This window comes from Barbatula barbatula (assembly GCF_947034865.1).
Source record: "Barbatula barbatula genome assembly, chromosome: 21".
Lineage (NCBI taxonomy): Eukaryota > Metazoa > Chordata > Actinopteri > Cypriniformes > Nemacheilidae > Barbatula > Barbatula barbatula.
This window is the reverse complement of record NC_136784.1, coordinates 1,720,692-1,747,665: the sequence shown is the minus strand read 5'-3', so window position 1 is coordinate 1,747,665 and position 26,974 is coordinate 1,720,692. Positions and strand designations below refer to the sequence as shown.

At 43.1% G+C, this 26,974-nt stretch overlaps 1 protein-coding gene across 1 annotated transcript; it reads left to right on the top strand.

Moving 5' to 3' along the window:
• Positions 1-79: 79 nt before the first annotated feature.
• On the top strand, positions 80-25,945 carry LOC306910444 (uncharacterized protein; the record flags this gene model as incomplete). Its single annotated transcript, XM_079485021.1, has 13 exons — positions 80-389; positions 5,158-6,029; positions 6,594-6,699; positions 8,105-8,179; positions 9,231-9,305; positions 10,363-10,437; positions 10,899-11,036; positions 14,967-15,526; positions 16,799-16,894; positions 18,380-18,613; positions 18,868-19,006; positions 25,252-25,278; positions 25,407-25,945. The coding sequence occupies exons 1-13, from the start codon at positions 284-286 to the stop codon at positions 25,943-25,945; spliced, it is 3,042 nt and encodes a 1,013-aa protein (XP_079341147.1). The 5' UTR covers positions 80-283.
• Between the last annotated feature and the right edge of the window lie 1,029 nt (positions 25,946-26,974).

Sequence of the window (26,974 nt, the reverse complement as noted above, 5' to 3'; positions counted from 1 at the left end):
AATGTAAATGTGATGTAATGTCCCCGTTTTCAGCTCCTCCCAGACGCGGCTACTCTCTCCGATCTGTTACCTGAACAGCAGTTTCAGAAATTCGTCAGAAGAACATTGTTTTTTGTCGGTAATGTTTGCTCCTGGTCTTCTAATATGGTACTAAAGATGAATACAAAATATCCACGTTCTCAAAAGAGAATTTGAATTCTTATCGACTCAATTTGTTGTACCCGATCCGATATAAAATAAAATAATAACAAAATTTGCTGATGGCACACTTTTTGGAAAAATAATGCCTCCACGAAAAAAAAAACTGGAAAGGAAACTAAATCGGAGGGATTCTAGCACAGGCAGTTCATCACTGCAAACCTCGATTGAAAGCTCCAGCCAGCCAGCAGGTAAATTAACATTTCAAATTTAGCTGATAGTTTGTGCAGTAGCCTGCATTTTCCATTATAATCTATAATCGTTTATCATATACTATTAATAATATTTATTCAGACCATATGGTAGGACTGAACATAAATTAACATTAATTACCTAAAAGAGTTAGGTACATTAGCTTAGTATAACATAATATAGATTTATGCTGTATAATATTAAATTAAGTGTCTAATACGATGCGTAATTGTGATATTCTATCAAAACATATATAATAAAGTCTGAAATATCTTTGACCGTATGCTGACTTTTTTAGTTTTGGCCACTGCCCCTCAAAATGTCTGTGCACAGCCCTGAATATATTTATCTCCAGTTACTTTAAAATATATTTAAAATGTACTTTAGGAGCCAGAATCACTGTGGCTTTGTTGGCACAAAAAGTTATGAGTGACACGAATAGACTGAACTTCCTGGTTTGCAGGTGTGTGACAATACCTGTAACATCTATGTAGCAACAAGAGAAGGTCAAGCTAACATAAAAACAAGTTTGGTGACAAAGGGGAGGGTAAATGCCTGAAATAGACTAAAACTTCTGGTTTATAGGTATGTGAAAATACTTGTTTAATTCCTGTAGCAAATGAAAAAATCTGAAACTCTTGATTTACATTGATACTGGTGCATTACACTGCTGAAGTGTTTAAACTGAATATTTCTTCAGGTATTTCATCCCCAACCAAGAGCACATTAATGCTAAACTTACATCACATGACAGCAGTTTGAAGTTATAGCTGCACTTTTGATTGGAGGGTGACACCATGTGGGTAATGATGTGATGGAAACCTGGTGAGGGGATTAGAGAATCGGGGCAAGTGTCGTAGACACCGAACACGTGCAGAGCTGTCAAAACCGGCTCCTGACGAGTTTGACACAAAACAACACAGGTCACAGAACCAAGACAGGGCTAGGATCACGACAGTACCCCCCCCCATTGGCGCCACTGGGCGTCTACGGAGGGGGCTCACCTCGCTTCCGGTGGAAGTCCATTATCAGCGACCGGTCCAAGATGTCGCGAGACTGCACCCAACACCTCTCCTCTGCACCATAACCCTTCCAGTCCAACTAATACTGATACCCCCGGCCCCGCCGACGTACGTCCATTAACTTTCTGACGGTGTAAGTCGGTGAACCATCCACGAGGCGTGGGGGAGGAGGGGGGGGCGCTTACTGGCAGGGTTGAGAGGGGAAGTGACAATGGGCTTGACCCTGGAAACATGAACTCGGCTGAACGGGTGAACTCGACTTAGAGGGGGAAAGCTTGAGCCGGACGGCCACCGGATTAACCACCTTAGTGATGCGGAATGGGCCAATGAACCTGGGAGCCAGGTCCAAAGTGGAAAGCCATACCCGCTGACCACACACATAGGTCGGAGGAGAGGACCGGTGACGATCGGTCGCTGCCTTGTTCCTCTGAGAAGTTCGGGCCAGAACCCCTCTAGTCCACATCCATGTGCGACAACAGCGCGAAACGAAGGCCACAGCAGAAGGAACTGCAGCATCAAGCTTCTGAGAAGAGAACACAGGCATTTGGTAACCCACAGAACATTCAAAGGGGGACATACCTGAGGAGGATAGTGGAAGGGAATTGTGGGCATATTCAATCCAGGAGAGTCTGAGATGTTAGACAGCGGAGTCTACGTTCAAGATCCTGTTTGGCTCGCTCGCACTGCCAATTTGTCTGAGGTTGGAAACCGGAGGACAGACTCGCTAAGGCCCCGATCTGCCTACAGAATTCTTTCCAAAACCGGGAGGTGAACTGAGGACCCCTATTGGACACGACATTGGTGGGTTACCCATGCAGACAAAAAACGTGGTCCACCATCAGTTGAGAAGTGTCCCGGGTGGAGGGAAGCTTGGCCAAAGGAATGGAGAAACGGTCCACCACCGTAATGATGACGGTGTTGCCGCCAGAGGGGGGAAGACCAGTGAAAAAGTTCAAGGCAATGTGTGACCACGGGCGGGAGGGTATGGGAAGTCGGCGCAACAGACCAGCGTTTGGACGGTGGGAAGGCTTACATTGGGCGCAGACCGGGCAAGCCAACACAAAATGTCTAACATCTGAGGCCATGAAGGACCACCAAAACCGCTGACGGACGGAGGCCAAGGTTCCCCGATTACCTGGATGTCCGACCTGGAAGAATGGCCCCACCGCAGAACTTCGGGACGCAACGCAGCTGGGACAAACAACCTTTCAGCCGGACACTCTCTCGGTGCTTGCCCCCCTCGGCCGGCCTGCTCCACCCGTCGTTTGAGATCCCAGGTGATGGCTCCAACGAAGATTCAGCACCCGGGACCTCGAAGAGACTAGAGAGTGCGTCGGGCTTGAGGTTCTTAGAACCTGGCCGGTAGGAGAGGGTGAAGCAAAACCCAATGTGGAGGGGGAGAGGTGGCTCGCGACTTGCTGAACACCGTACACAGATCGTGATACTCCTCCGGAACCCCAGACAAGTCAGGGCAATCAACCTGTAACAGAGAAGACACACAGACAGGAGACGGGGCAGTGCCCAGACCAGATAAGACGGTCTTTTAACGGGCATTGCGTGACTTGGTGTCCCGGCTTGCCACAATAGAAACATAGCCCATCGTAAAGGCGTTGCTGCTTCTGCAGCGGCGACAGGGGAGAGCACCCCATCTGCATAGGTTCCTCCGCGGAGCTAGCTCCAGTCGTCCTGGAACTCATGCTGATGTCTCGGACCCGCCATGAGGGAGGTGAGGGCTGTCTTCGGCGGTGACTGTTGATCCGGGCTTCGACGCGGAGGCAGAGGTTGGCAAGGGCGTCCAAATCCTGAGGAACATCCAGAGCAGCAATTTCATCTGCGATGGTCGGATTTACCCCATCCAGGAACCGAGCGCGTAGGGCTCCCTTGTTCCAGTCACAGGCGGCCGCCAGAGTCTGGAACTTGATGGAGTAGTCTGTGATAGTATTCCGACCCTGGGACAGACGTGAGAGCTGAGTGGCCGCCTGATCACCCTGGGCTGATCTGTCGAACAGCCTCGTCATCTCAGCCCGAAAGTCCACAAATGAACGGCAACACGGAGCCTGAGCGTCCCACACAGCAATACCCCAGTCACTCGCTCGCCCAGTCAGTAATGTCAGGACAAACGCCACCCGAGACTCCTCAGTGGCATAACGGCATGGCTGGAAGGAAAATACTAGCGCACACTGGGAGAGGAACGGACGGCATGCGCTGGGTTCTCCTCTGAAGACTGGAGGACTGTTGACATGTGGCTCCGCGTCAGCAGGATGTCTGCGTGAGGAAATTGGAGGAGCCTGACTCACAGCGAGCTCTCCGTGTAACCCCGAAACCAGTTACCTGATCTGCGAGTATTCCCAACTCCTGAGCCGTGACGTTCAACCTGGTGGCCTGCTGTCTGAGGGCGGCTCCCTGCTGCTGAATCGCTTTGCGAAGAGGGTCCATCCCCGCTGGGTCTCCAGGATGGTCAGATCGTTCTGTAATGGTAATGGGACACAAGAAGGTTCGGAGACGCAAATGCGGGGAAGACAAGAGATCTTTATTGCGTGAGACCAATAACTCCACTTGAACACCAGCCTTGAAACAACCATGTAAGCCTGGCAGAGAGAGGGCTCGATCCACCAGGACTTACGGGAGAGCAGAAAACGATTCCTCCGGAGATCCGAGCCAGAGGGTAACTCGATACCGCGGGGAGAGGAATCAACCCGACGGCACTCTCGGGAGAAACGGCAGACGACCCAATTCAGGGGGAGAAATACTCGCGGCGAGCACGGCGGGGAGAGCCTCGACCCGCCCGCCAGTGCCAGACGAGAGGCGAGAACCACCAGATGGAGAAGAGCCAGCAGTGAGCGGTTCACAGAGGTCCGAGATGCCAACGATGACTAATGGGCAAAACAAAACAACAAAAGCAAAGAGAACTAAAGCAACAAAGACTGAGTGAACAAAAAACTGGAATACAGGAACAAGGTAACTAAGACTAAGAGTAGAAAGGATAACTAAATACTGGGATACTTGAGACTAACGGGGACATGACGAGAGTAGCCAGGAACGAGAATAAATACATACAACGATCTGACAAAGAACGTGAGGACAAGAGGGGTTTAAATAGATAGAACTTAACCAGCTGGAACGAGCTACAGGTGAAACTAATGAGTGACTATAGGCAATAAACTACAGGAGTGTGGGTAATGATGTGATGGAAACCTGGTGAGGGGAAAGCCTGACAGAGACAGGGAGGGCGGGGCAAGTGACGTAGACACCGGACACAAAACAACACAGGACACAGAACCAAGACAGGTCTAGGATCACGACAGAATTGAATTATTGTAAGAGTGAACACAGTTGATCTTTTCATACAGGCAAGTGACAGAAATATAACAAAGATTGTCCTCAACAGATTTCTAATATAAGTCTTTGGGTTAAGAATCTTGGGTTAATGTTGGAAAAAAAAAGATTTAAATTTGTTTTGTGATTATAAATTTAATAGTTTGTGTAATTTTGTAACACGCAACAAAGAAACGGGAAGTTTATGAAGTTTATGTTCATCACATTTACTTCAGATAATCGCATGTACTGCAGTTAATAGTTTTATTTTGTTTCAGTTACTTTGAATATAAAAGCTCACCCCAGTGAGAGACAATTTATATATCTATGAGCTAATGTCGAGCATAAAAGTATATTACTGTTTTTAAAACCAAAAGGAACATGTCAAATGTATAAGTTTTTGATATAATTTCATAATTTATTTTTGCAGTGATGTCATCTTTCAGTTATCAAATGAGTGAGAGGCTTAAGTGTTCAATCTGTCTGGATGTGTTCAGTGATCCAGTCAGCACTCCATGTGGACACAACTTCTGTAAGATCTGTCTCAGTAGTTACTGGAACAGCAGTCAAGACTACAGATGTCCAAACTGTAATGAAACATTCAACCAGAGACCTGATCTCAAGATCAACACAACACTCAGAGAACTTGTGGATGAACATAAGAAGAAAACTCAAGAAGAACAAGCTGAAGCTGAAGTTGTGTGTGACATCTGTACTGAAGGAAAGCTGAAGGCTGTGAAGTCGTGTCTGGTGTGTCAGAGCTCTTTCTGTGAAACTCACCTGGAGCCTCATTTGAGAGTGTCAGGATTACAGAAACACAAACTCATTGATCCTGTGAAGAATCTGCAGGATTATATATGTCAGAAGAGAGACGCTGAGCTGAAGAAGAGAGACGATGATCTGAAGAAGAGAGACGATGAGCTGAAGAAGAGAGACGCTGAGCTGGAGATGGTGAAACAGAAGCAGAGGTCAGCAGAGAACTTCATTAAAGTTCGAGATCAGAAGATCATTGAGCTGAAGAAGATAAACACAGAGCTGAAGAAGACAGAATCTGAGCTGAAGATGAGAGAATCTGAGCTGAAGATGAGAGAATCTGAGCTGAAGAAGAGAGATGCTGAGCTGAAGAAGAGAGACGCTGAGCTGGAGATGGTGAAACAGAAACAGAGGTCAGCAGAGAATATCATTACAGTTCGAGATCAGGAAATCAGACATCGAGATCAGAAGATCGCGGAGCTGAAGACGAGAGACGCTGAGCTGCAGCAGAAGATCTCAAACACTGAAAATAATCTCCTCCTCTTACAGGTCAGCGAATCTCTCTCTCATCATACAGGTTCTTTTATATCTTAGGATACTTCATTGAGTTATATTACTATGTACATTGACATTTATATTTGTACAAACAAATTATATTTTTTTGGTAGATACTCTTTTCAAAGTGACTTTTTATCAGTTGAAATGCAAACAAAACTGTGGACAGAAAGTAACACAATAGCAACAAAAGACAACAGAATCCATTATTAACAAAGAATTTTGGCCCTTTTGTATGTGGCAAGATGCAAGGCGAAAAAAAAATTTGATTTCTACAGTCAAAAATGGATGAACTTGACCTTTGGGTCATAATTAACCCCTGATAGGTCGTTTTCACCCAAAATGTTGAGTTCTTTTAACCCACTGTTATTTTATCCCAACAGTCGGGTTTGACCCTTTTTAAAACCCCAGCAGCATTTGGAGAGATCCACCAGAGAAGTCTGGTTTTTGACTTAATATGTTATTTTAGTTCATCTCAGGACAGTCTGTTCATTATTAAGATTTCTGCTGAAATGCTACACAAGAAACATGTGACATCACCGGTGTGTTTTCTTTTAGGAAGAACATCAGGAGCACTTGAGACGTCAGAAAAAGTTTTCATCTGTGGATTTGTGCTCAAGGATTATAGGAATTTTCCTGTTAGTGTTGTTAATTATTGCATGTGGTAGGTGAAGATAATACATCAAGTTTAATGTTTTACACCAGTTCAGGAAACACCTGAGCTACAGAACAAATGAAGAGTTTGGCTCCTAAACTAGAAAACTCTTTTTTATTGTGTATTCCAATGAATATAAATCAAAGTGCAGTTGATTTGTTTTGATTTAAGTAATAATAACGAAAAAAGTACAGCTAACTAACACTGTGTCGACACCAGACACAACACAACACAACACAAACATTATAGAAACACATCAGAACCCATTATAATAAAACATTTTCCACACTGGATGCGGCGCGGCACGATGTGACAAACCCATTAAGAAGCAGCAGGTTTTCATGTCGCACCTGTCGCATCCGGTGTAGAAAATAAAACACAATAGAAACATGATGACATAATACGAAAATATGATTTTTTAAAACATTTTTAGAGCTTTTGCGTTATATCATTTTGGATCCAAACTCTTCATTTATTTAAATACTGCACCAATATTGTAAATCTACATCTGAACCAAACAACAAGTCTTAAAGCTGAATCACACTACAAGACTTTTGCTTAGTTTTGATTTGGCATTTTGGGAAGATTATGATCCACTGCTATTATTGTTTTGATATAATTTCTTATTTTGTTTGGTATACGGAGAAATAGAAAGTGAAAGTACCGGGGGATTTCCCTGAACGATTCTGCGTAATTGCAGTTTATGACACAGCAAGACCGACGCACCACAGTTATATTTCCAAATCAAACAAGAAAAAAATACTGCATTGACTGCACTAGCAGCGATCCTCCCAACATTCAACACTTCATGACGTAGCTTCACATTCTTTAGTGTGAACAAAATAAGCCAGAAACACCCGTACAATCTTCACTCACTGCTGTCCGCTCTTGGAGAATTACCCACTCGAGTTTGGTATCTATGTTAAGCTTAGAAATTCAGCTTTTGGGTTCATCTATTCTCCACATGTCATTTCAGTGTAAAGCCAATAGAGAGCATCAATAACAAGTCTGTTTCTAGCAATAGCCTGCTACAGCACCTCAGACGGACAACTTTAAAGGCCATTTTCTCAATATTTAAGATTTTATTTTGCACCCTTAGATTCCAGAGATTTAAAAAGTGATATCTCAGCCAAATATTGTATTGTATCCAAACACCATACATCAATAGAAAGTCTATTTATTCAGCTTTCAGATGATAGTTAAATTAAATTTGATAAATTAACTATTACGACAAATGAAGTTTCGAATACAAACAAAAAAGGCAATTGGTTACAGTAAGATCCATGTTGAGAGATCAGACGTTTGATGTTATTTTAGTTCATCTCAGGACATTCTGTTAATTGTTAAGATTTTTGCTGAATTGTTTCAGAAGATACATATGAGATCACCTCTGTCTTTTTCTTGGAAACATTAGCTAGACTTGAATTCTTGCAAAAAGAAATCACTGAGCTGCAGAAGAGAAACGGTGACATGGAAACAGACAATGCTGGTTAGTAAAGATCAGATCCTCTTTAAACAGTTTAACTTGAATGCAATGAAATCTTCATTTTAAACATATGTGCAATTTAGATTTTATTGTAAAGACAACTTTATGGTCAATGATCTTAGGTTTTGTATGATGACAGATTCACTATATGTTGGTTGTTTCCTTTTGCTCTAATAGTCTTTATTCCAGAAGTAAAATATGAGACTTTAGAGATGATTCAAGACGGCAGACACATCAAGTACAAAGAACAAAATTATAATAAAGGAAACATTTAAATAATGAAATCCAATCAGCAAATAAAGAAGGATTTTTGTAGAAGATTTGAAACACACACACAATAGTGGGGACATTACATAGACATCCATTGATTTTATATCAGTCTTATGATATTCTATCTCTGAACCACAACAACTAAACCTAATAATCACACAAACATGTGCTAGACATTAGATTTAAAGAAAAACAAGATTAGTATTAGTGGGGACCAGCAAAATGTCCTCACAAGTGGGTTGTAATGATAATTCACTGTATAAGTGGGAACATTTCAAGTTCAAGTTCATATGAGGACCAACATTTGGTCCTCACAAATAAAGATTATCCTGTACACACAACACACATAGTTTTATTATAGGGGGGTTGAACTGCCAAGCAAGCCAAGTTTGTTTACAATTGATTATTAAGACGCACAGACACACAAACAAACACAAATCACAAGATTAACTGATGTTTTATTGTCATTTGTCTGTGGATCACACTACAAGACTTGTGCTCAGATTTCCCTCAGATTTTCAGTCTAGAGTTCTAGCAGATGATATATGAATTCTATACATTTATAAGTATTATAACTGGTTTTGTGGTCCATTGTCACAAATGCAGTTTCTAATACAAACAAATAAGGCAACTGTTCACATATAGTAAGATCAATGTTGAGAGATCAGATTTTTGATGTTATTTTGGTTCATCTCAGGACAGTCTGTTAATTGTTAAGATTTTTGCTGAATTGTTTCAGAAGATACATATGAGATCACCTCTGTCTTTTTCTTTGAAACATTAGCTAGAGTCGTATCCTTGCAAAAAGAAATCACAGAGCTGCAGAAGAGAAACAGTGACCTGGAGAAAGACAAAGCTGGTTAGTAAAGATCAGATCCTCTGTAAACAGTTTAACTTGAATGCAATGAAATCTTCATTTTTACACAAATGTGCAATTTAGTTTTTATTGTAAAGACAACTTTATGGTCAATGATCTTAGGTTTTGTATGATGACAGATTCACTGTATGTTGGTTGTTTCCTTTTGCTCTAATAGTCTTTATTCCAGAAGTAAAATATGAGACTATAGAGATGATTCAAGACGGCAGACACATCAAGTACAAAGAACAAAATTATAATAAAGGAAACATTTAAATAATGAAATCAAATCAGCAAATAAATAAAGAAGTTTTGTTTAACATATGAAATGCACACACACACAATAGTGGGGACATTACATAGACATCCATTGATTTTATATCAGTCTTATGATATTCTATCTCTGAACCACAACAACTAAACCTAATAATCACACAAACATGTGCTAGACATTAGATTTAAAGAAAAACAACATTTTTATTAGTGGGGACCAACAAAATGTGCTCACAAGTGGGTTGTAATGATAATTCACTGTATAAGTGGGAACATTTCAAGTTCAAGTTCATATGAGGACCAACATTTGGTCCTCACAAATAAAGATTATCCTGTACACACAACACACATAGTTTTATTATAGGGGGGTTGAACTGCCAAGCAAGCGAAGTTTGTTTACAATTGATTATTAAGACGCACAGATACACAAACAAACACAAATCACAAGATCAGCTGATGTTTTATTGTCATTTGTCTGTGGATCACACTACAAGACTTGTGCTCAGATTTCCCTCAGATTTTCAGTCTAGAGTTCTAGCAGATGATATATGAATTCTATACATTTATAAGTATTATAACTGGTTTTGTGGTCCATTGTCACAAATGCAGTTTCTAATACAAACAAATAAGGCAACTGTTCACATATAGTAAGATCAATGTTGAGAGATCAGATTTTTGATGTTATTTTGGTTCATCTCAGGACAGTCTGTTAATTGTTAAGATTTTTGCTGAATTGTTTCAGAAGATACATATGAGATCACCTCTGTCTTTTTCTTTGAAACATTAGCTAGAGTCGTATCCTTGCAAAAAGAAATCACAGAGCTGCAGAAGAGAAACAGTGACCTGGAGAAAGACAAAGCTGGTTAGTAAAGATCAGATCCTCTTTAAACAGTTTAACTTGAATGCAATGAAATCTTCATTTTTACACAAATGTGCAATTTAGATTTTATTGTAAAGACAACTTTATGGTCAATGATCTTATGTTTTGTATGATGACAGATTCACTGTATGTTGGATGTTTCCTTTTGCTCTAATATTCTTTATTCCAGAAGTAAAATATGAGACTTTAGAGATGATTCAAGCCAAGTTTGTTTACGATTGATTATTAAGATGCACACACACAAAAACAAACATAAATCACAAGATCAGCTGATGTTTTATTGTCATTTGTCTTTACAGAGAGTGGATGCAGCAGTTTGCAGGAACAGTCCTCCGTTCTCTTCACTCTTATATTACAATACTTTATATTTATATACTGACACATTATTCATGAAATATCACAAACATCATCAGTTGTGATTCATATTCTCTGATCTCTCTCAGTGAACGTGACTCTGGATCCTGATACAGCTCATCCTGGACTCATCTTGTCTGATGATAAGAAACAAGTGCGCGCTGGAGACATTTATCATAAACTTTCAGACAACCCAAAGAGATTTGATAGATTTCCATCTGTCCTGAGTAAAGGAGGGATTCTCATCAGGGAGATTTTATTATGAGGTTCAGGTGAAGGGAAATACTGACTTTATCTTAGGAGTGATCAGAGAATCTGTTAACAGGAAGGGAGATATTCCATTGACACCAGATGATGGAATCTGGCGTTTGTGGATGATTAATCCAAAAAATGTATATATAGCTGGTTCTGATCCTTCTGTCCGTCTGTCTCTGAGTGTAAAGCCACAGAAGGTGGGTGTGTTTGTGGATTATGAGGAGGGTTTGATCTCCTTTTATGATGTGGAGTCCAGATCTCATATCTACTCTTATACTGGTCAATCCTTCACTGAGAAACTCTATCCATATTTTGGATCATATCTAAATAGTAAAATCCCGTTGATCATCACACCTGTGATAAAATAAACAATTGCTATTCATAATTTGAAATAAAAAGTTAAGCCTGTCTTTTTTGGATGACAATATAACGTCTTTTACTTTTACTCGCAGCTGTTATTCCGTTTTAATGGGCAGTCGATACATGACAGATTTGACATTAAAATGTATATGAATGCATAAGTGTTTTCTTTCAATAAATCAATTAACATTAAAAACATTTGAAGACATTCTTGTCATTTTATAACCAATAGCACATGCTGTGATCAGGGTTCTAAATTAACTTTTTTGATCACCAGCCAATGTGGCTGGTAACTTTCTAAAGTTACCAGCCAATCAGAATTTCCACTAGCCAATTTTTTCGGGTGAAAATATGAGTAACACTGAATGCATTTGATCATTTTATTAACAATTTTGGCATGAAAAATACATATAAAGTACAATACATACAACAAAATATACACAGAAAGTGCATACATTTCAAGTTTGGGATTTATCTACAGTATCTATCTTTATATCTATCTACAGTATCTATCTTTCTATCTGTCTTTATATCTATCTACAGTATCTATCTTTATATCTTTCTATCTGTCTTTATATCTGTCTTTATATCTATCTACAGTATCTATCTTTATATCTTTCTATCTATCTTTCTATCTGTCTTTATATATATCTGCAGTTTTAATCCTTAGGCTCTCCTGATGACTTCGGGCACTCTCATGGTCCTTTACTGCCTCGACTTTAAAATTAGTAGTTCTTACCACGAAATGGTTCGTTTTGTTTTTTTCTTTCGCGTACATGCGGCAATCCTGACAAAACATGACGACATTTTCGTGATCAAACACAAGCCATTCACGACCCGTCAGCCATTTGGCATTAAATTTTCTTTTCTTCGTTTCTCTGTTGATATCCTCATCCCCTGCCTCGTTCCTCTTCTCGCCCCCAGAAGTCTGTCCCAACCACCGCCTCATTTAGTTTAGCTAATCTTAACTTTATACTTTACTTTGCTAGCTAGCTAGCTAGCTATATAGCTAAACTCCGTCGTATTTCAGTCTGCTCCCTGCTCTGGCTCTGTTCGTTTCCATGGTTTCTCGCGCTGGTTTCACTACAAACTGCGCGCAGCCAATGGGCGTATGAAACGTCACCACGTAGCATTACGAAACAGTGTTCTTGGGAAATGTAGGAAGTACTGTCAGGTGGATAAATGCATAGGATAAATGACCGAGAACAGAGCCTTATGTATCATGCATGTAATGCCTCATGCATCACCGGCCAAACTGGCTAGTAAGTTTTTATTAACACCCGCCAAAATGAATTTTTACCCGCATTTGGCGGGTTGGCGGGTGTTAATTTAGAACCCTGGCTGTGATAAAGACCAACAGATATACTGCACTTATTGTTCATTTTCAATGTGTAATCCATCTTAGATCAGTGTGGCCTTATTTAATAAACATTCAGGACTTTAAAGCCTTGCATGGTTTTACTTCTCACTTCTTGAGTGAACATCTCTTGTTTTACAGCTCTCAGGCGTCTGGTCAGTTGGTATTACCTAGAATTTCAAAATCAAGTACAGATCCTTTTCATATCTAGCGCCTAACTCTGAAACAGTCTTCCCTGCACTGTCCAGGAGGCAGACACACTGTCAGTTTAAATCTAGACTAAAGACGCATGTTTTTAATCTTGCATACACTACACTATCATAATATATATATTCCGAAGGTTTAGGCTGCACTAGTTAGATCAACCGGAACCAGGAACACCACCAATAACAACTGATGCATTTGTTGCATCAAAGAGTGCAGAACATCACTCTACTCTCAGCCAGTCTTGTCTCATTGTTCCAAGGTTACGCATGACGCAGTCCATGCCCAGAACAGACAAATGTTGTGATGATAGACCTGGATAAAGGACGTGTCGACTCTACAAAATTATTAATGATAATCGTAAATCTAATTTTTTATTTTGCCTTGTTGTGCAAGCACTATCAAGCTTGTGCTGAGTGGAACTGGAATCCCCTGGTTAGGCCTGATTTCCCTCTGAGGGTTTTTTCTCCTCCAATGGAGTTTTGGGTTCCTCGCCACCGTTTGCATACTGTTTTGCACTGTTTGCCTCACCTTGAATAACCTTATATGTTTTGCTTATAGGCAATGTTTTCTTGTACAGCTGCTTTGTAACAATGAAAATTTCAAAAGCACAAAGCGCTTTATAAATAAAGCTGACTTGACTTCACTTGACATAAGTTGCCACCCGCCATTGAAAAGGAACAGAAGAAGAATTACCTCACATGATCACGTACGTATGGCGTACGAAGGCCGGAAGGCATTCATACTACACCCATTCATGCAAAACAGGTACCCATTTAGCCCTTGTTAAGTAAATACTTACTGAAACCTACTCATAGAGTATGCCATTTCGGATTCAGCCTATGACAAGCAGAACAGCACAAACCGCTTCATGTACACCCACACACATTTCTGATTAAAGAAAAATTATAATAATGTTCTAACTCAATATATAACTTCTATAATACCTAGAGTTAAAAGCCATAGCAAGAGAGTAAGAACTCTCTCCTAAGACATGCACAAGCAGGTGTACAGAGTTTTGCTAATCAAATACAGGAGTTATGCAAATACGTTTGCAAAACAAACCATCAATCTACATAGGCCTACAAGAACAAAACAAATGCATTTTTAAAATCTCTCAAACTCTTTCAGCAAACACCCATTTGGAAGTGAATGTAATGTGTCTGTGATGACGTGGTTGAATATTGGAAATATTTTCTGCACATGAATGTAAGTGTGAGTTTGCTACAATCACATCTCTACATAAAGGAAGATTGGCTTCTGTGCTTTAACTTGATTGTCATCTGAAATAAAAATCATGCAGGTATTTCTCAAGCGCACATAAACATTAAGCTCTATAACTATGTAAACATTCTTTAAAAATTGCTCATTTATAGGTCTGTCAACCCTCGTGTTGTGTAACATATGAATTGTTTTCCCCAGCCATGGCCTCCGCGCTAAGGAACTACTCTTTTTATTCTTTAGTTTTTTTTGTCCTGAACATGCTTTACAAATATTACACTACAGTAAGCTTTTGTAATTTTATAATATCTCACTTTCAGTACAGACAGCGATGCGTAAACATTAAACAAAGCAATTGTAATATTGTTTATAAATGTGATCTGTTTCACATTTTCCGTATGTAAATATTGTATATGGGTGGAGTTATGACATCACCATTGCATTAGAGAAAGTGAAAGTAACATGATGAACGAAACAGAGGCTTTAACTCTTTAAATGATCTGCTGTTAATCTAACAACAGAACATTTCTTCACTCATTGTTAGAGTGATTATATGCACCGATAGGAAAGTGACAGAAATATAGCACGTCAATGGCAGAGTCTTCACCAATAGCACCAAAAAGACGAAAAACCAGAGGACGAAGTGTAAATGAACCTCCAGGTGAGTCAATATCAGAAAAACAGTGCATGAATAACTTTACTCACATGTTACATTTTTGGAAAATCACGAATGGAGATTATATATTTTAATCATTTTAAGGCATGTCAACATCGAGTGGTCCAATGGATGAGGATCTTCTGTGTTCAATTTGTCTGGATGTGTTCAGTGATCCAGTCAGCACTCCATGTGGACACAACTTCTGCAAAACCTGCCTCAACACACACTGGAACAGCAATAAATACTGCAGATGCCCAAATTGTGAAGAAACATTCAACCAGAGACCTGATCTCAAGATCAACACAACACTCCGAGACGTTGTAGATCACTTCAAGAAGAAATCAAACAAGAAGCAAGCTGAAGCTGAAGTTGTGTGTGACATCTGTACTGAAGGAAAGCTGAAGGCTGTGAAGTCGTGTCTGGGGTGTCAGAGCTCTTACTGTGAAACTCACCTGGAGCCTCATTTGAGAGTGTCAGGATTACAGAAACACAAACTCATTGATCCTGTGAAGAATCTGCAGGATTATATATGTCAGAAACACGAGAGACCTCTGGAGCTCTTCTGTAGAGATGATCAGACACGTGTGTGTCTGTCCTGCACTGAAGGAGAACACAAGTTTCACAACACCGTTCCATTAGAAGAGGAGAGTAAAGAAAAGAAGGTGAGAGTAACTGACAATGTTTAATCCATACTATTTTGCCACGGTCTTTTTTGTCCATTTTCCATCTTTTTCGTTAAGTAATTGTTAACTGATTGTTTCCTTAATCAGAGTTTCAAGATTGGGTTACTTTTATTGGATTTGCAATCTAGAAATAGAAATCTAAAAATAAAATATAGCTGCAAGCATTAAATACGGGGTCAACCCCAACAACTGTCCGAAGGGAAATATATTTTGGACATGTCAGATGATCAGATTTTGAAAACCAATATTAAAAACAGGGAAAAACACTTAGGAAAAAATGCTTATAACTTTTGACCACTAAGTGGTGCGGTCACCAAAATATTATGAGGCAGACAAGATGTGCCAGTGATGACACATACCAAGCTTTGTGTTAATACACAAAAGTGTTGCGAAGAGACAACAACAATGTGTATTGTTCCAAAGCAGCTTTACAGGAGAAAATAAGACAAACTGAAACACAGAAAAGTGCTGGTGATTATAGAACAAGCAAGATCATTCTAGTAAATAATATTTGATAAATGCAGTCTCCCGGTGAGCAACCCAAACTCCAATGATAAACCAGTAAACCATCAATTCAGTGCAAACCAGACAGCTTTTGTATGAGTTTAAAAAAGTATGTTTTCTATATAGATCAGGGAATATTAAATGCCAGAGAAAGTCACCTCTGTTTTTTAGTCTTGTCCTTGGAACTTGCATCAGACCAGAATTTGTAGATCTGAGAGACATTGAAAAGTTGCAAGGCTGCAACAGATCGGTTAAATGCTAATATATCATTTAATACGGCAGACAGGAAGTATGGTGGAATATGACAACTTTAATATCAATGAACTCTACTTGAGCCAACAAATATATCACATTTTGAAAACCAAGTTAAAAAACACATGAAAAAGGCAGAACCTCACAAACAGGTACAGGCTCGTGCACCCGCACGTACCCACACACTTACATTTTTTGCATTATTTTGACAAATAATACAGTTCATTAAAACACAGTACAGTACAATAGCACATTAAAAAAGAGAAAAGATCCACCTCCCTTACATGTCTTTTCTAAGGCCCGACAATGACTAAACACAAATGAACAAAACCCTGTTTGCTGGATGATTCTTGCATATTGTTTAAAAAAACCAAATCAGTCAAACACAAGAAAAGCACTACATTAAATCATCATAATCAGACCATTTCACTTATTGATTGCTTTAAGTATCTGAAAAAAGGATGTTGTGACCAAATTTGTCTTTTCTTTCTCTAGAATCAGCTGTTGAAGATACAGACAGATGAGCAGCAGATGATCCAAGACAGAATCAACAAGATTCAACATACCAAACATTCAGCAGAACTCAGAAGAGTTAAGAAATATTAGTTTAAATATTTATGATATCAGAAGGCTGCATCTGAAAACACAAGTAGCTCACTTGCTGCCTTTACGGCCCATTATGCAAAGACTTTGGATGCAGAATTTGGAAACGATCTATGACCCAAAGACCTACCGAAACAATTTCAGACAGGCTTCAAAGGCATTGTAACAAAATTATGTAAATCACTTTGGAGATAAATAAATATTAAAAAAACAAAATAATAAGTTCTCAGTAGAAATGCAATCAAAATTTCTACTTGTTGTAGGAAGTGAAAATAACATTTATATACATTTACACATAAACTTTGCCCCAACTGCTTATGCTAGGGATACATCTATGCTGCTATTTGATCAGCTAAAGTTTCAGTTTTGGATGCAGCCAAAATTATGGAATAGCTTTTGTGTGTGTGAAAATGATGGCATGAAAACATAATAATGCAGACTTTAAGTTTTAATGATTGTAAATGTCTCTCTGACCTGACAGATCTATCGTAAATGTTTATGAAATGTTGTAATGTGGACATGCCCACAATTTTGTAAAATTATTGTTCAACGTTAAATGATTATTGTCATCATTGTTTTAATCAATGCTTGTGACAAACTTCTGGGTTGCTGTTTGAAATTAATATGATTATTGTTGCTGGACGTGTGTTTGTGTGTGCGCGCTCACAATACACTTTTCAAAGCAACGGTGAAGAAGCATCGCCTCTGAATGATGGGTGGAGGGGTTATATATATATTTTTTTTTATTAAAAGGATTTATCCACTCAATAGTCTACAATATAATAGCCATATAAACGTAGCATAATTATAATAATAAAACATAGCAAAGAGGCATTGACAGAGAGTCAAGAAATGACAATGAGAAGAATTATTATTTATATTTCAGTAAAGTTCATTAAATCTATTCTGTTGTTAGTGTGATCTTTAAACTTATGAGCTGTGTATGTGTTACGGAGGCCAGCTAGTGAAGAGCTGTGCAGTGTGTAATCCTCACTCCCTGACCAACAGAGTCTCCTCGTTGCGAAGCAAGTTGACAAAAATGCAATAAAACCTTTAGGTGCATCAAAAAGCGTTTGTTAAGATACCAGCAGACAAGCTATTCCAGCACAAATTAGTGCATAAAAGGTCACCAAAATGAAGTAATTGAACCTCATAATTAAATACAAAAGGAGGGAAAAAATCTGCAAAAGGTCCACCTTTTGAAAAAAAGAACCTCGCCTTTCAATAGCTTGCTACGGACCTGCAATTATTGTTATTCCAAACATGATTATGCAGTCTAGATAGAATCTGCCTTTTGGCCTGCAGCACTTTTTTAATTCAATAAAAAAACACAACTACAAGTATTTTACACTGAAAATGAGTACTTTTAATGGAGTAATATTTAATAAGAGAATCTGTACTTGCTTGGTTCGTGTAGTCATGTACATTGTCTTAGCAAACTTCACTAATTTATTGATTGATTTGTTTGACCAGAAAAACGCAGAGAAGGAGAAAGCAGCCGGTGTGGCTGTCTTTGCTGATCTCATCCAATCTATTGAGAGAATTCAGTCTGAACTGCTGAAGGTGATGGAGGAGAAACAGAAAGCAGCAGTGAAACATGATAAACATCTCATTAAAGATCTGAAACAGGAGATCACTGAACTGAAGAAGAGAAACATTGAGCTGCAGCAGATCTTACATACTGAAGATCATCTCCAAATCATACAGGTCATATATATCATTCGGGTATAAATAATAAAAAATGTAGTACTTGCTGAGTCCATAGTAGTGTTTCATTGAGGTATCAACTTGGTCTCAGACCTCAGCATTTAACAATATAAAAAATGGACTCAAATGAGACTGTTGAATGTGTCTTTGAATAAAAATGTATGAGACTTAGGTACTGTAGGCACATGTGAGAGACTCTTTTAACACACCCAAGAAAGTGACAGTTTCCTTATGAGGTTTTTCTCCTATTGTAGATTCATTCATCCATGTGCATCCCTTTAAACATCAAGAACTGTCCTGAGATCAGTATGAAGGGTCATGTGAGTGTGGAGAAGATGCTGAAATCTCTGAATCGACTGCAGAAGACTCTACGCGAGAAACTCAGTGAAACTGGTAGGTGAAGATCAAATACGCTGTACAGACATTATATTGTATTGAGAAAGTCATCCCTTAAATCAAATAAATGTACACTGTACATTTAAAAATTGACTGGAAAGCAAAAATGAAATATTTTGTACACCATGGACATCAACTATCAGTTTTAAACCTATTTTGTGATAACAGAATGAACAAGTATATAAGAAATCTTAATAAAACATTAAGTAGACACAAAGCATAAAAACATAGAGAAAGAGTTTTAGATTTTGACTATAAGAACCTCGGGCTAGATTCATATAAGATTTCCTAAGAAATAAAATAAGAACAACCTTCAAAATGTTTGAAATGTTTTCCTATAATCTTTTTCAAAGCATAAATGGTAGCCAGCACATATTCTCAGTGGTTTTGTGAGGTCAATGGCTGCCACCAACTATGGTTTGGTTACCAACATTCTTCAGAACACTTTCTTTTGTGTCCTGCAGAAGAATGGCCAGATTCACATGCCCTAGAGCTCCTACTCCCAATTATCATCATGAACAATTTATATATCATTACATTAATGATAACAACGTCTCTGTCAGCTCTAAAGATGAACACTCTGTTACATTCAATTAAACCAACCAAACATAGTGATGAAAACAAGGATACAGAACAATTTATGCTTGGAAAACCAGGCTTCCCCTTCAGTCGGTCTCTCGACGTTGTGAGAGACTGACTGGGGTTTGATCTTGAGAACCTACCTTCTCCGAGATAATTAATTATAAAACGCCAATGGGCTTGGCGAATGGCACGCGCACGCCAGTCTCCGCCCCGTGCATACGGGTATAAAGGAAGATGGCGGCGGTCATTCACTCATCCTTTGTTCTTCGGAACCTGTGTGTTTGCTGATGCTACACGCGATACTCGACTTCGAGAAAACTTTTAACCTGCTGGATTTATGACGCGGAGCAGCGGACTTCTCCTTTCGGTGGACTTCCCCTGGGCGTTTCGGCAGAAGACTACAGACCTTAAGAGGTAAGTCCCTCCGGCTACGAGCATGTCTCGTAGCTGTATCCTTGGGTGCGACAGACTCATCCCGGAGTCTGACGGCCATGATTCCTGTGTCACTTGCTTGGGGCTCAAGCATGCCGAGGCAGGTTTCACTGATGCAATGTCCCGTGTGTGCGGACATAGCAATCAGGGTGTTGCGGTCACGGTTGGCTACGTTCTTTCGAGCGCTGCCACCACCCCGTCTGTTTCCCAGGCGTGTTCAGCTGCCGTTTCGGCGAGGTTGACCGCTTTGGCGAGCGGCGGGGGTGATTTAGGGACTCCGATAGATGTTGCTCCGTCAGCTTCACGCTCGCGGACCATCTATACCCCTTCACGCTCACCTGGTTCGTCCCCTACGAGCGGCAGACGGCCGTCTCATAGTGGTAAGACTTCGCACACGGATGATGACGCTATCTCTATCGCTGCGTCGGACAGCTGCCTGCTGGCATCGGATGCGGAAGACTCCTCTGATCTCCTGTCGTCAGGCAGTCGAGCTCCGGAGGAGACTGACACTGAGATGTCGGCCATGCTTTCCCGGGCAGCCGCGTGCATCGGGTTGCAGGGTGTAACAACATCCTCCTCGGAACGCTCGCGGCTAGATGCGCGGTTTCGGGGGCGTGGTCAAAAGCCACGCCCCGCTCCGTTACCATTCTTCCCGGAGGTGCATGACGAGCTCGCCAAGTCCTGGAATGCGCCCCTTTCAGCGCGTTTCAGGCCGGAGGGCTCTGTGGCTGTGACTTCCCTGGTTGGTGGGGCGGCTAGAGGCTATGTTGACGTTCCCCGCGTGGAGCGTGTAGTCGCGGGCCACTTGTGCCCGCAGACAGCTGCCACTTGGGGGGCTCGACCTAGACTCTCGTCCAGAGCATGTAAGTTCTCTTCGACACTCGTCGAAGGCTTGCAGTGCTGCTGGACGAACCGCCTCCGCTCTCCACGCCATGGCGGTCCTCCGGGTTTTTCAGGCGAAAGTCCTGAAGGATTTGGACGGCGGGAAGTCCGACCCAACTCGTATGAGTGAGCTGCGTACTGCCACAGACCTCGCGCTACGAGCGACGAAGGCCACGGCACGTGCCCTGGGTCGGCCGATGTCCACAATGGTGGTCCAAGAGAGGCATCTGTGGCTTAGTCTTGCGCGGGTGAGCGGCGCCCAGAACGCCCGTTCTGGATGCGCCCATCTCGCAAGCAGGGCTGCTTGGTGATACCGTGGAGGACGGCAGTTCTCCGCGGTCTGGAAGCAGACTGAGGCGATCGAACAGATCCTACCACGCTTCAACGTGCCCGCCAACAGGTCGGCATGGTCTCGGGCACAGCCTGGTTCCCAGCAGCCCTGCCCTCCCGCAGCGGCCCTCCGGTTGAGGAACCTCCCAGAGGACGACCCACCAGAGACGTAGCCCCCGCGGAAGAGGGCATCTGTTCCCCGTCAGCAGCCCGCCAAGAGATCCTTTAAGCGGCCCTGACGGGATGAACCAGGGGGAGATTTTACTGGGCCCGAATCCCGGCCTTTCCAACGCCAGATCGGAGAAGGACGCTGCCTGCCGCGTTCCATCGAGTCTGGGCCCTTTTCAGGGTCCGGCGCCCACATACTCACAAAGAGACAAATCTCCCCTGGGTTTTCCTCCACAACACTCTCGTCCAGACGGTGTATTGGATGGATCGGGCCGCCGACCGCAATCTCCCCCGGACATTGCATCAGGCCGCCTGAAGCAGGTAAACATACAGAGCCGTCAACCTCCCGGGGGGTCCCCCCTGTGCGAGGTGACCGTACTGTCAGCCACCGAACCAGCCTCCCCCGGCACGGTGAAGCAGATTGTCCCTCTGGTCCCGTTGTCGCGGTTCTTGGGCGCTTGGTAGCGCACCAGCCCGTCACACTGGATAGAGAGGACAGTCCATCTCGGTTACTCGATCCAATTCGCCAGGCGCCCCCCCAAGTTTCGGGGCATTCTGTACACCTCGGGGCGAGGAGAGAATGCTTCCGTACTTCGGCAGGAGGTCGCCGCCCTTCTGGCGAAGGGTGCGGTCGAACCCGTCCCTATAACCGAGATGTCGTCCGGGTTCTACAGCCAGTACTTCATCATGCCCAAAAAGGCGGGGGGCTGCGGCCCATTTTGGATCTGCGGCGCCTGAACAAGCACCTGCACAAGCTGCCGTTCAGAATGCTGACGCAGAGGCGCATCCTGGGCTCGGTATGTCACCAGGATTGGTTTGTGGCGATCGACCTGAAGGACGCGTACTTTCACGTCTCTATTCTCCCCCGACACCGGCCGTTCCTACGGTTCGCGTTCGAGGGAAGGGCGTATCAGTATAGGGTCCTGCCATTCGGTCTGGCCCTGTCTCCACGTGTTTTTTCCAAACGAGTGGAGGCTGCCTTAGCTCCTGTCAGGGAGCAAGGCGTGCGAGTGCTAAACTATCTCGACGACTGGCTTATCTTGGCATACTCGCGAGATGTGTTGTGCACGCACAGGGACCTTGTGCTTCGGCACCTAGACCGCCTAGGCCTCCGGGTCAACCAGGAGAAGAGCAAGCTCTCCCCCGCGCAGAGCACCTCTTACCTCGGTATGGAACTAGACTCTGTCCGTATGTCAGCACGTCTCACCAACGAGCGTGCACAGTCAGTGCTGCGCTGTCTGAGGTTGATCAGTCAGAATCCCTCGACGCCGCTGAAGATTTTTCAGAGGCTCCTGGGGCACATGCCATCCTCGACGGGGGTAATCCCTCTCGGGTTGATGCACATGCGGCCGCTTCAGCACTGGCTACAGAGTCGGGTTCCCTGGACGGCGTGGCACGCCGGCACCAGGCGGATTACGGTAACGCCTCAGTGCCTTCGCACTCTCTTACCCTGGTCAGACTTGACCTTTTCTCCGAGCGGGGGTTTCGAGGCGTGTCGTGGTAACGACAGACGCCTCCCTGCAAGGGTGGGGTGCGGTGTGCAAGTGGGCACGCAGTATCGGGTCGGTGGACAGGTCCTGTGCAAGGTCAGGGAAAAGGGGCATCAGGTTCTGGTGAGTGGTGCCATACTGGCCCAACCAGACCTGGCTCTCGGATCTGGTGGATCTGACGACGGCCCCCCCTGGCCCATTCCCCTGACGAAGGACCTTCCGCAGGGGAAGGGCACGTTGTGGCACCCCAACGCAGGCCTCTGGAACCTCCATGCCTGGCCCCTGGACGGGACGAGGGCTTGCCCGTTAGCGGTCCGGGAGACTGTCTTACAGGCTAGAGCCCCGCCTCTAGGCGGTTATACGCTTATAAGTGGCGCCAATTTGTCCTGGTGTTCTCCCCGGGAGGAGAACCCGCGGAGTTGCCTGATCGGATCAGTGCTGACCCGCAGATCCCCGTCAGCACAACCTGGTCACCAGGTTCCTCAGGAGCGCGAGAAGGGTGTGTCCACCTTGGCCGCGCTCCGTACCCTCTTGGGACCCTAATGTGGTCTTACAGGGCCTTGGTACGGCCCTGGTGAGCCCCTAAGAATTGCCAATCTTCCTCAGTTGGATGAAAGATGCTCTCTTTGTGGTGCTCACCTCCATCAAGAGGGTGGGGTGCCTGGAACTCGGGATTGGTAATTCTCACGTGGTCCTGAGATCCTATCCCGACGACGTGCCCAAGCTTCCCACTACTCCCTTCCGGGACCAGGTGGTGAACCTGCAGGCGCTCCCCTACGAAGAGGAAGACCCAACCTTTTGATGTGTTGTGTCCAGTACGCGCGCTGCGCCTCGGTCTGGACCGCACACAGAGCCTCAGAAGCTCTGAGCAGCTCTTTGTCTGTTCTGGGAGACGGCACCCGGGGGGGGCTGTCTCCAAACAGAGGTGGCGCACTGGGTACCAACCCAGGATCGCCGTGCCCGCTGGCAGTGAGAGCCCACTCCACTCGTGGGCACTGGCACAGGGCGCCTCTCTGGCAGACATTTGTAGAACTGCGGGTTGGGCTACGCCCAGTACCTTCACGAGATTTTACAATCTCCACGTGGAACCAGTTGCAGCACATGCCCTTAAACGCCGCCAACGTTTAGGGTGGGCTCCTGGTTTGGGCGTACGCCTGCGAAAGCGCCTTCTCCCCTCACCAGGTGAGACTAGTGCGCTATTGTAGCCTACCTACTTTCCCCTCTCGGGCGAAGTATAGGCATTCCATCCATCACTAAGCATTGCACTTGGTAACAGACTGAGCAGAGCCGTCTGTTAGAACCAGGTCCGTTATAGGTAGAGTCATCCCTGCTCAGGCAGACCCCTGGATTAGGACTAGTGCCCCATACGTAGTGACTCCCCTCTGGGTCGTCCCGTGTGTTAATTCCTCACTCAGGATTTCCCGATTGGTGAATCTGTAACCTCCCCGCCGGTGGTAATCCCACCTGGATTGTCCCCCTATTCGGGCTAACACCTTTCCGCATGTTGTTCTCCCCGCCGGGGAGACCATGTCATGTCTCCACATGTACCTCCCCTCCGGGTAGGATGTGGCCTCCGTAACACACTCTTCTAAGAGGAGAGCAGTGTTTCCCCAGTGTTCGGCTCCGGACAGCTCCTCGCTACTAGAGGCGTACGCCACTGTCCGTGAGGCCGTCAGTAGAGGCTTCTCAGTATGACCAATACTATATGACTGGAAGATTACGTCTCGCGGTAGCACTCTTGTGACTCGCTAGCCCAGTCAGGGTCGCTCCGCTAGAGGTCGTGATATCGGTGCAAGCGCTGTGGCGTTTAAGATTGATCCCCAGTCAGTCTCTCACAACGTCGAGAGACCGACTGAAGGGGAACGTCTCGGTTACGTCTGTAACCTAGGTTCCCTGATGGAGGGAACGAGACGTTGTGACTTCATGCCACAACGCTGCACCGAATCACTGCAGTGAACGGGAGTGCCCTCTAAGGTTCCACAGTACAAAGGGTGAGTGAATGACCGCCGCCATCTTCCTTTATACCCGTATGCACGGGGCGGAGACTGGCGTGCGCGTGCCATTCGCCAAGCCCATTGGCGTTTTATAATTAATTATCTCGGAGAAGGTAGGTTCTCAAGATCAAACCCCAGTCAGTCTCTCACAACGTCTCGTTCCCTCCATCAGGGAACCGAGGTTACAGACGTAACCGAGACGTTTATGACTAAGGTTGACATACTGTACACACAATATTAACAAAAGCGTTGGTAAATATTTGTATTAATATATAGAAATAACGTACAGAAATATATTCATCAAATCAGTTTGTCCCTACACATGACAGATGTGCTGATGTTTTATTGTCATGTGTCTGTACAGAATTGAAGTGGATGCAGCAGTATGCAGGTACAGTGTGTCATCTGCTCTCTTCACTCTTATACTACAATACCTTACATTTATATACTGACACATTATTCATGAAATATCACAAACATCATCATCAGTTGTGATTCATATTCTCTGATCTCTCTCAGTGGACGTGACTCTGGATCCTGATACAGCTCATCCTGGACTCACCCTGTCTGATGATGAGAAACAAGTGAGACATGAAGACATAAGGCATAAACTCACATACAACCAAAAGAGATTTGATAGGCACCTCATTGTCCTGGGAAAGGAAGGATTCTCATCAGGGAGATTTTATTTTGAGGTTCAGGTGAAGGGAAAGACTGACTGGGATTTAGGAGTGGCCATTGAATCTGTTAACAGGAAGAAAGATATCACACGGACACCAGTAAAGGGATTCTGGACCGTGGCTCTGAGGAATGAGAATGAATATAAAGCTTGTGCTTACCCCTCTGTCTCTCTGTCTCTGAGTGTAAAGCCACAGAAGGTGGGTGTGTTTGTGGATTATGAGGAGGGTTTGGTCTCCTTTTATGATGTGGAGTCCAGATCTCATATCTACTCTTTTACTGGTCAATCCATCACTGGGGAACTCTATCCTTGTTTTAGCCCATGTCTCAGTAATAAAGGTAATAACTCAGAACCGTTGATCATCACACCTGTCAATTAATCAATTAATTGGGGTGGCGGGGTCAGATGTGGCCTAGTGGTTAGCGAGCGTTGGGCTTCTAATCAGAAGGTTACCTATTCAAATCTCTGTGCCACCAGGTCATGACCAGGGCCTGCTGGATATTCCGCTGGATATGCCGGATTTCCGTGTAATAGTACCGTGTATTTGATTGAGTTCGCTGTTTAGTGTTGCAATCTGACGATTTATGGCGTGATCGATTCCAAAGGCATCCACAGTCTACTTCTCAAGCGAATCTTATAGATCGTGATCATTTCTAAAGTAGGCTACAGAACAAGCTAACTTTATCTAACGCAAAGCAAAAGTAAAAACCACTAATTAAGCAGCCTATCTGTATAAATGTCCACACGATATGGTTGTCGTGTTCGTATTGCATCACGTGTTCTTGTTGATAAAAGCAAGCTTAGCCTACACATTATAATTGGGTTTAAGAAGCGCTGCGTAATCAGACGCAGCAAACTCACACACAACAATGAAATGAGCGAACAAGTTTGTTAAAGCGTTTATGTTTTTTTCCACATTATGTCCTTTCTTCTTCATCTCATGTGCTGAAACAGAATCACTGAAAGATCCATTAAAGTCTTCAAAAACACGACTGAGATCGTCATAGTTTAAAGCTGTGAACAGCGCACAGTTTACATGTATGATCATCATTATAAAAATATGTCATTCTGCATTTAAAATGTATATTATAAATAAACAAGTAGGTCTATATTCAATAATGGTGTTAATAAAACATGTTCATAACCTTTTTATTTAGGTTTAATTGCAATTTTTTACAGCGGATATGTAAATGCTTTTATTTTGTAAAGTTTAAAGGCCCATCTCTCAAATCTTTTAACACATTTATTTTAAAACATTTTTTAAATTATAACACATTTCAAACAATTGAATAACTATTCCGCAGAATTCCGCAGATTAAGAAAAAAATTCTGCGCAGAATTACCAAAAAAAGTCAGCAGATTCCGTCTGGCCTAGGTCATGACTGAAGTGCCCTTGAGCAAGGCACCT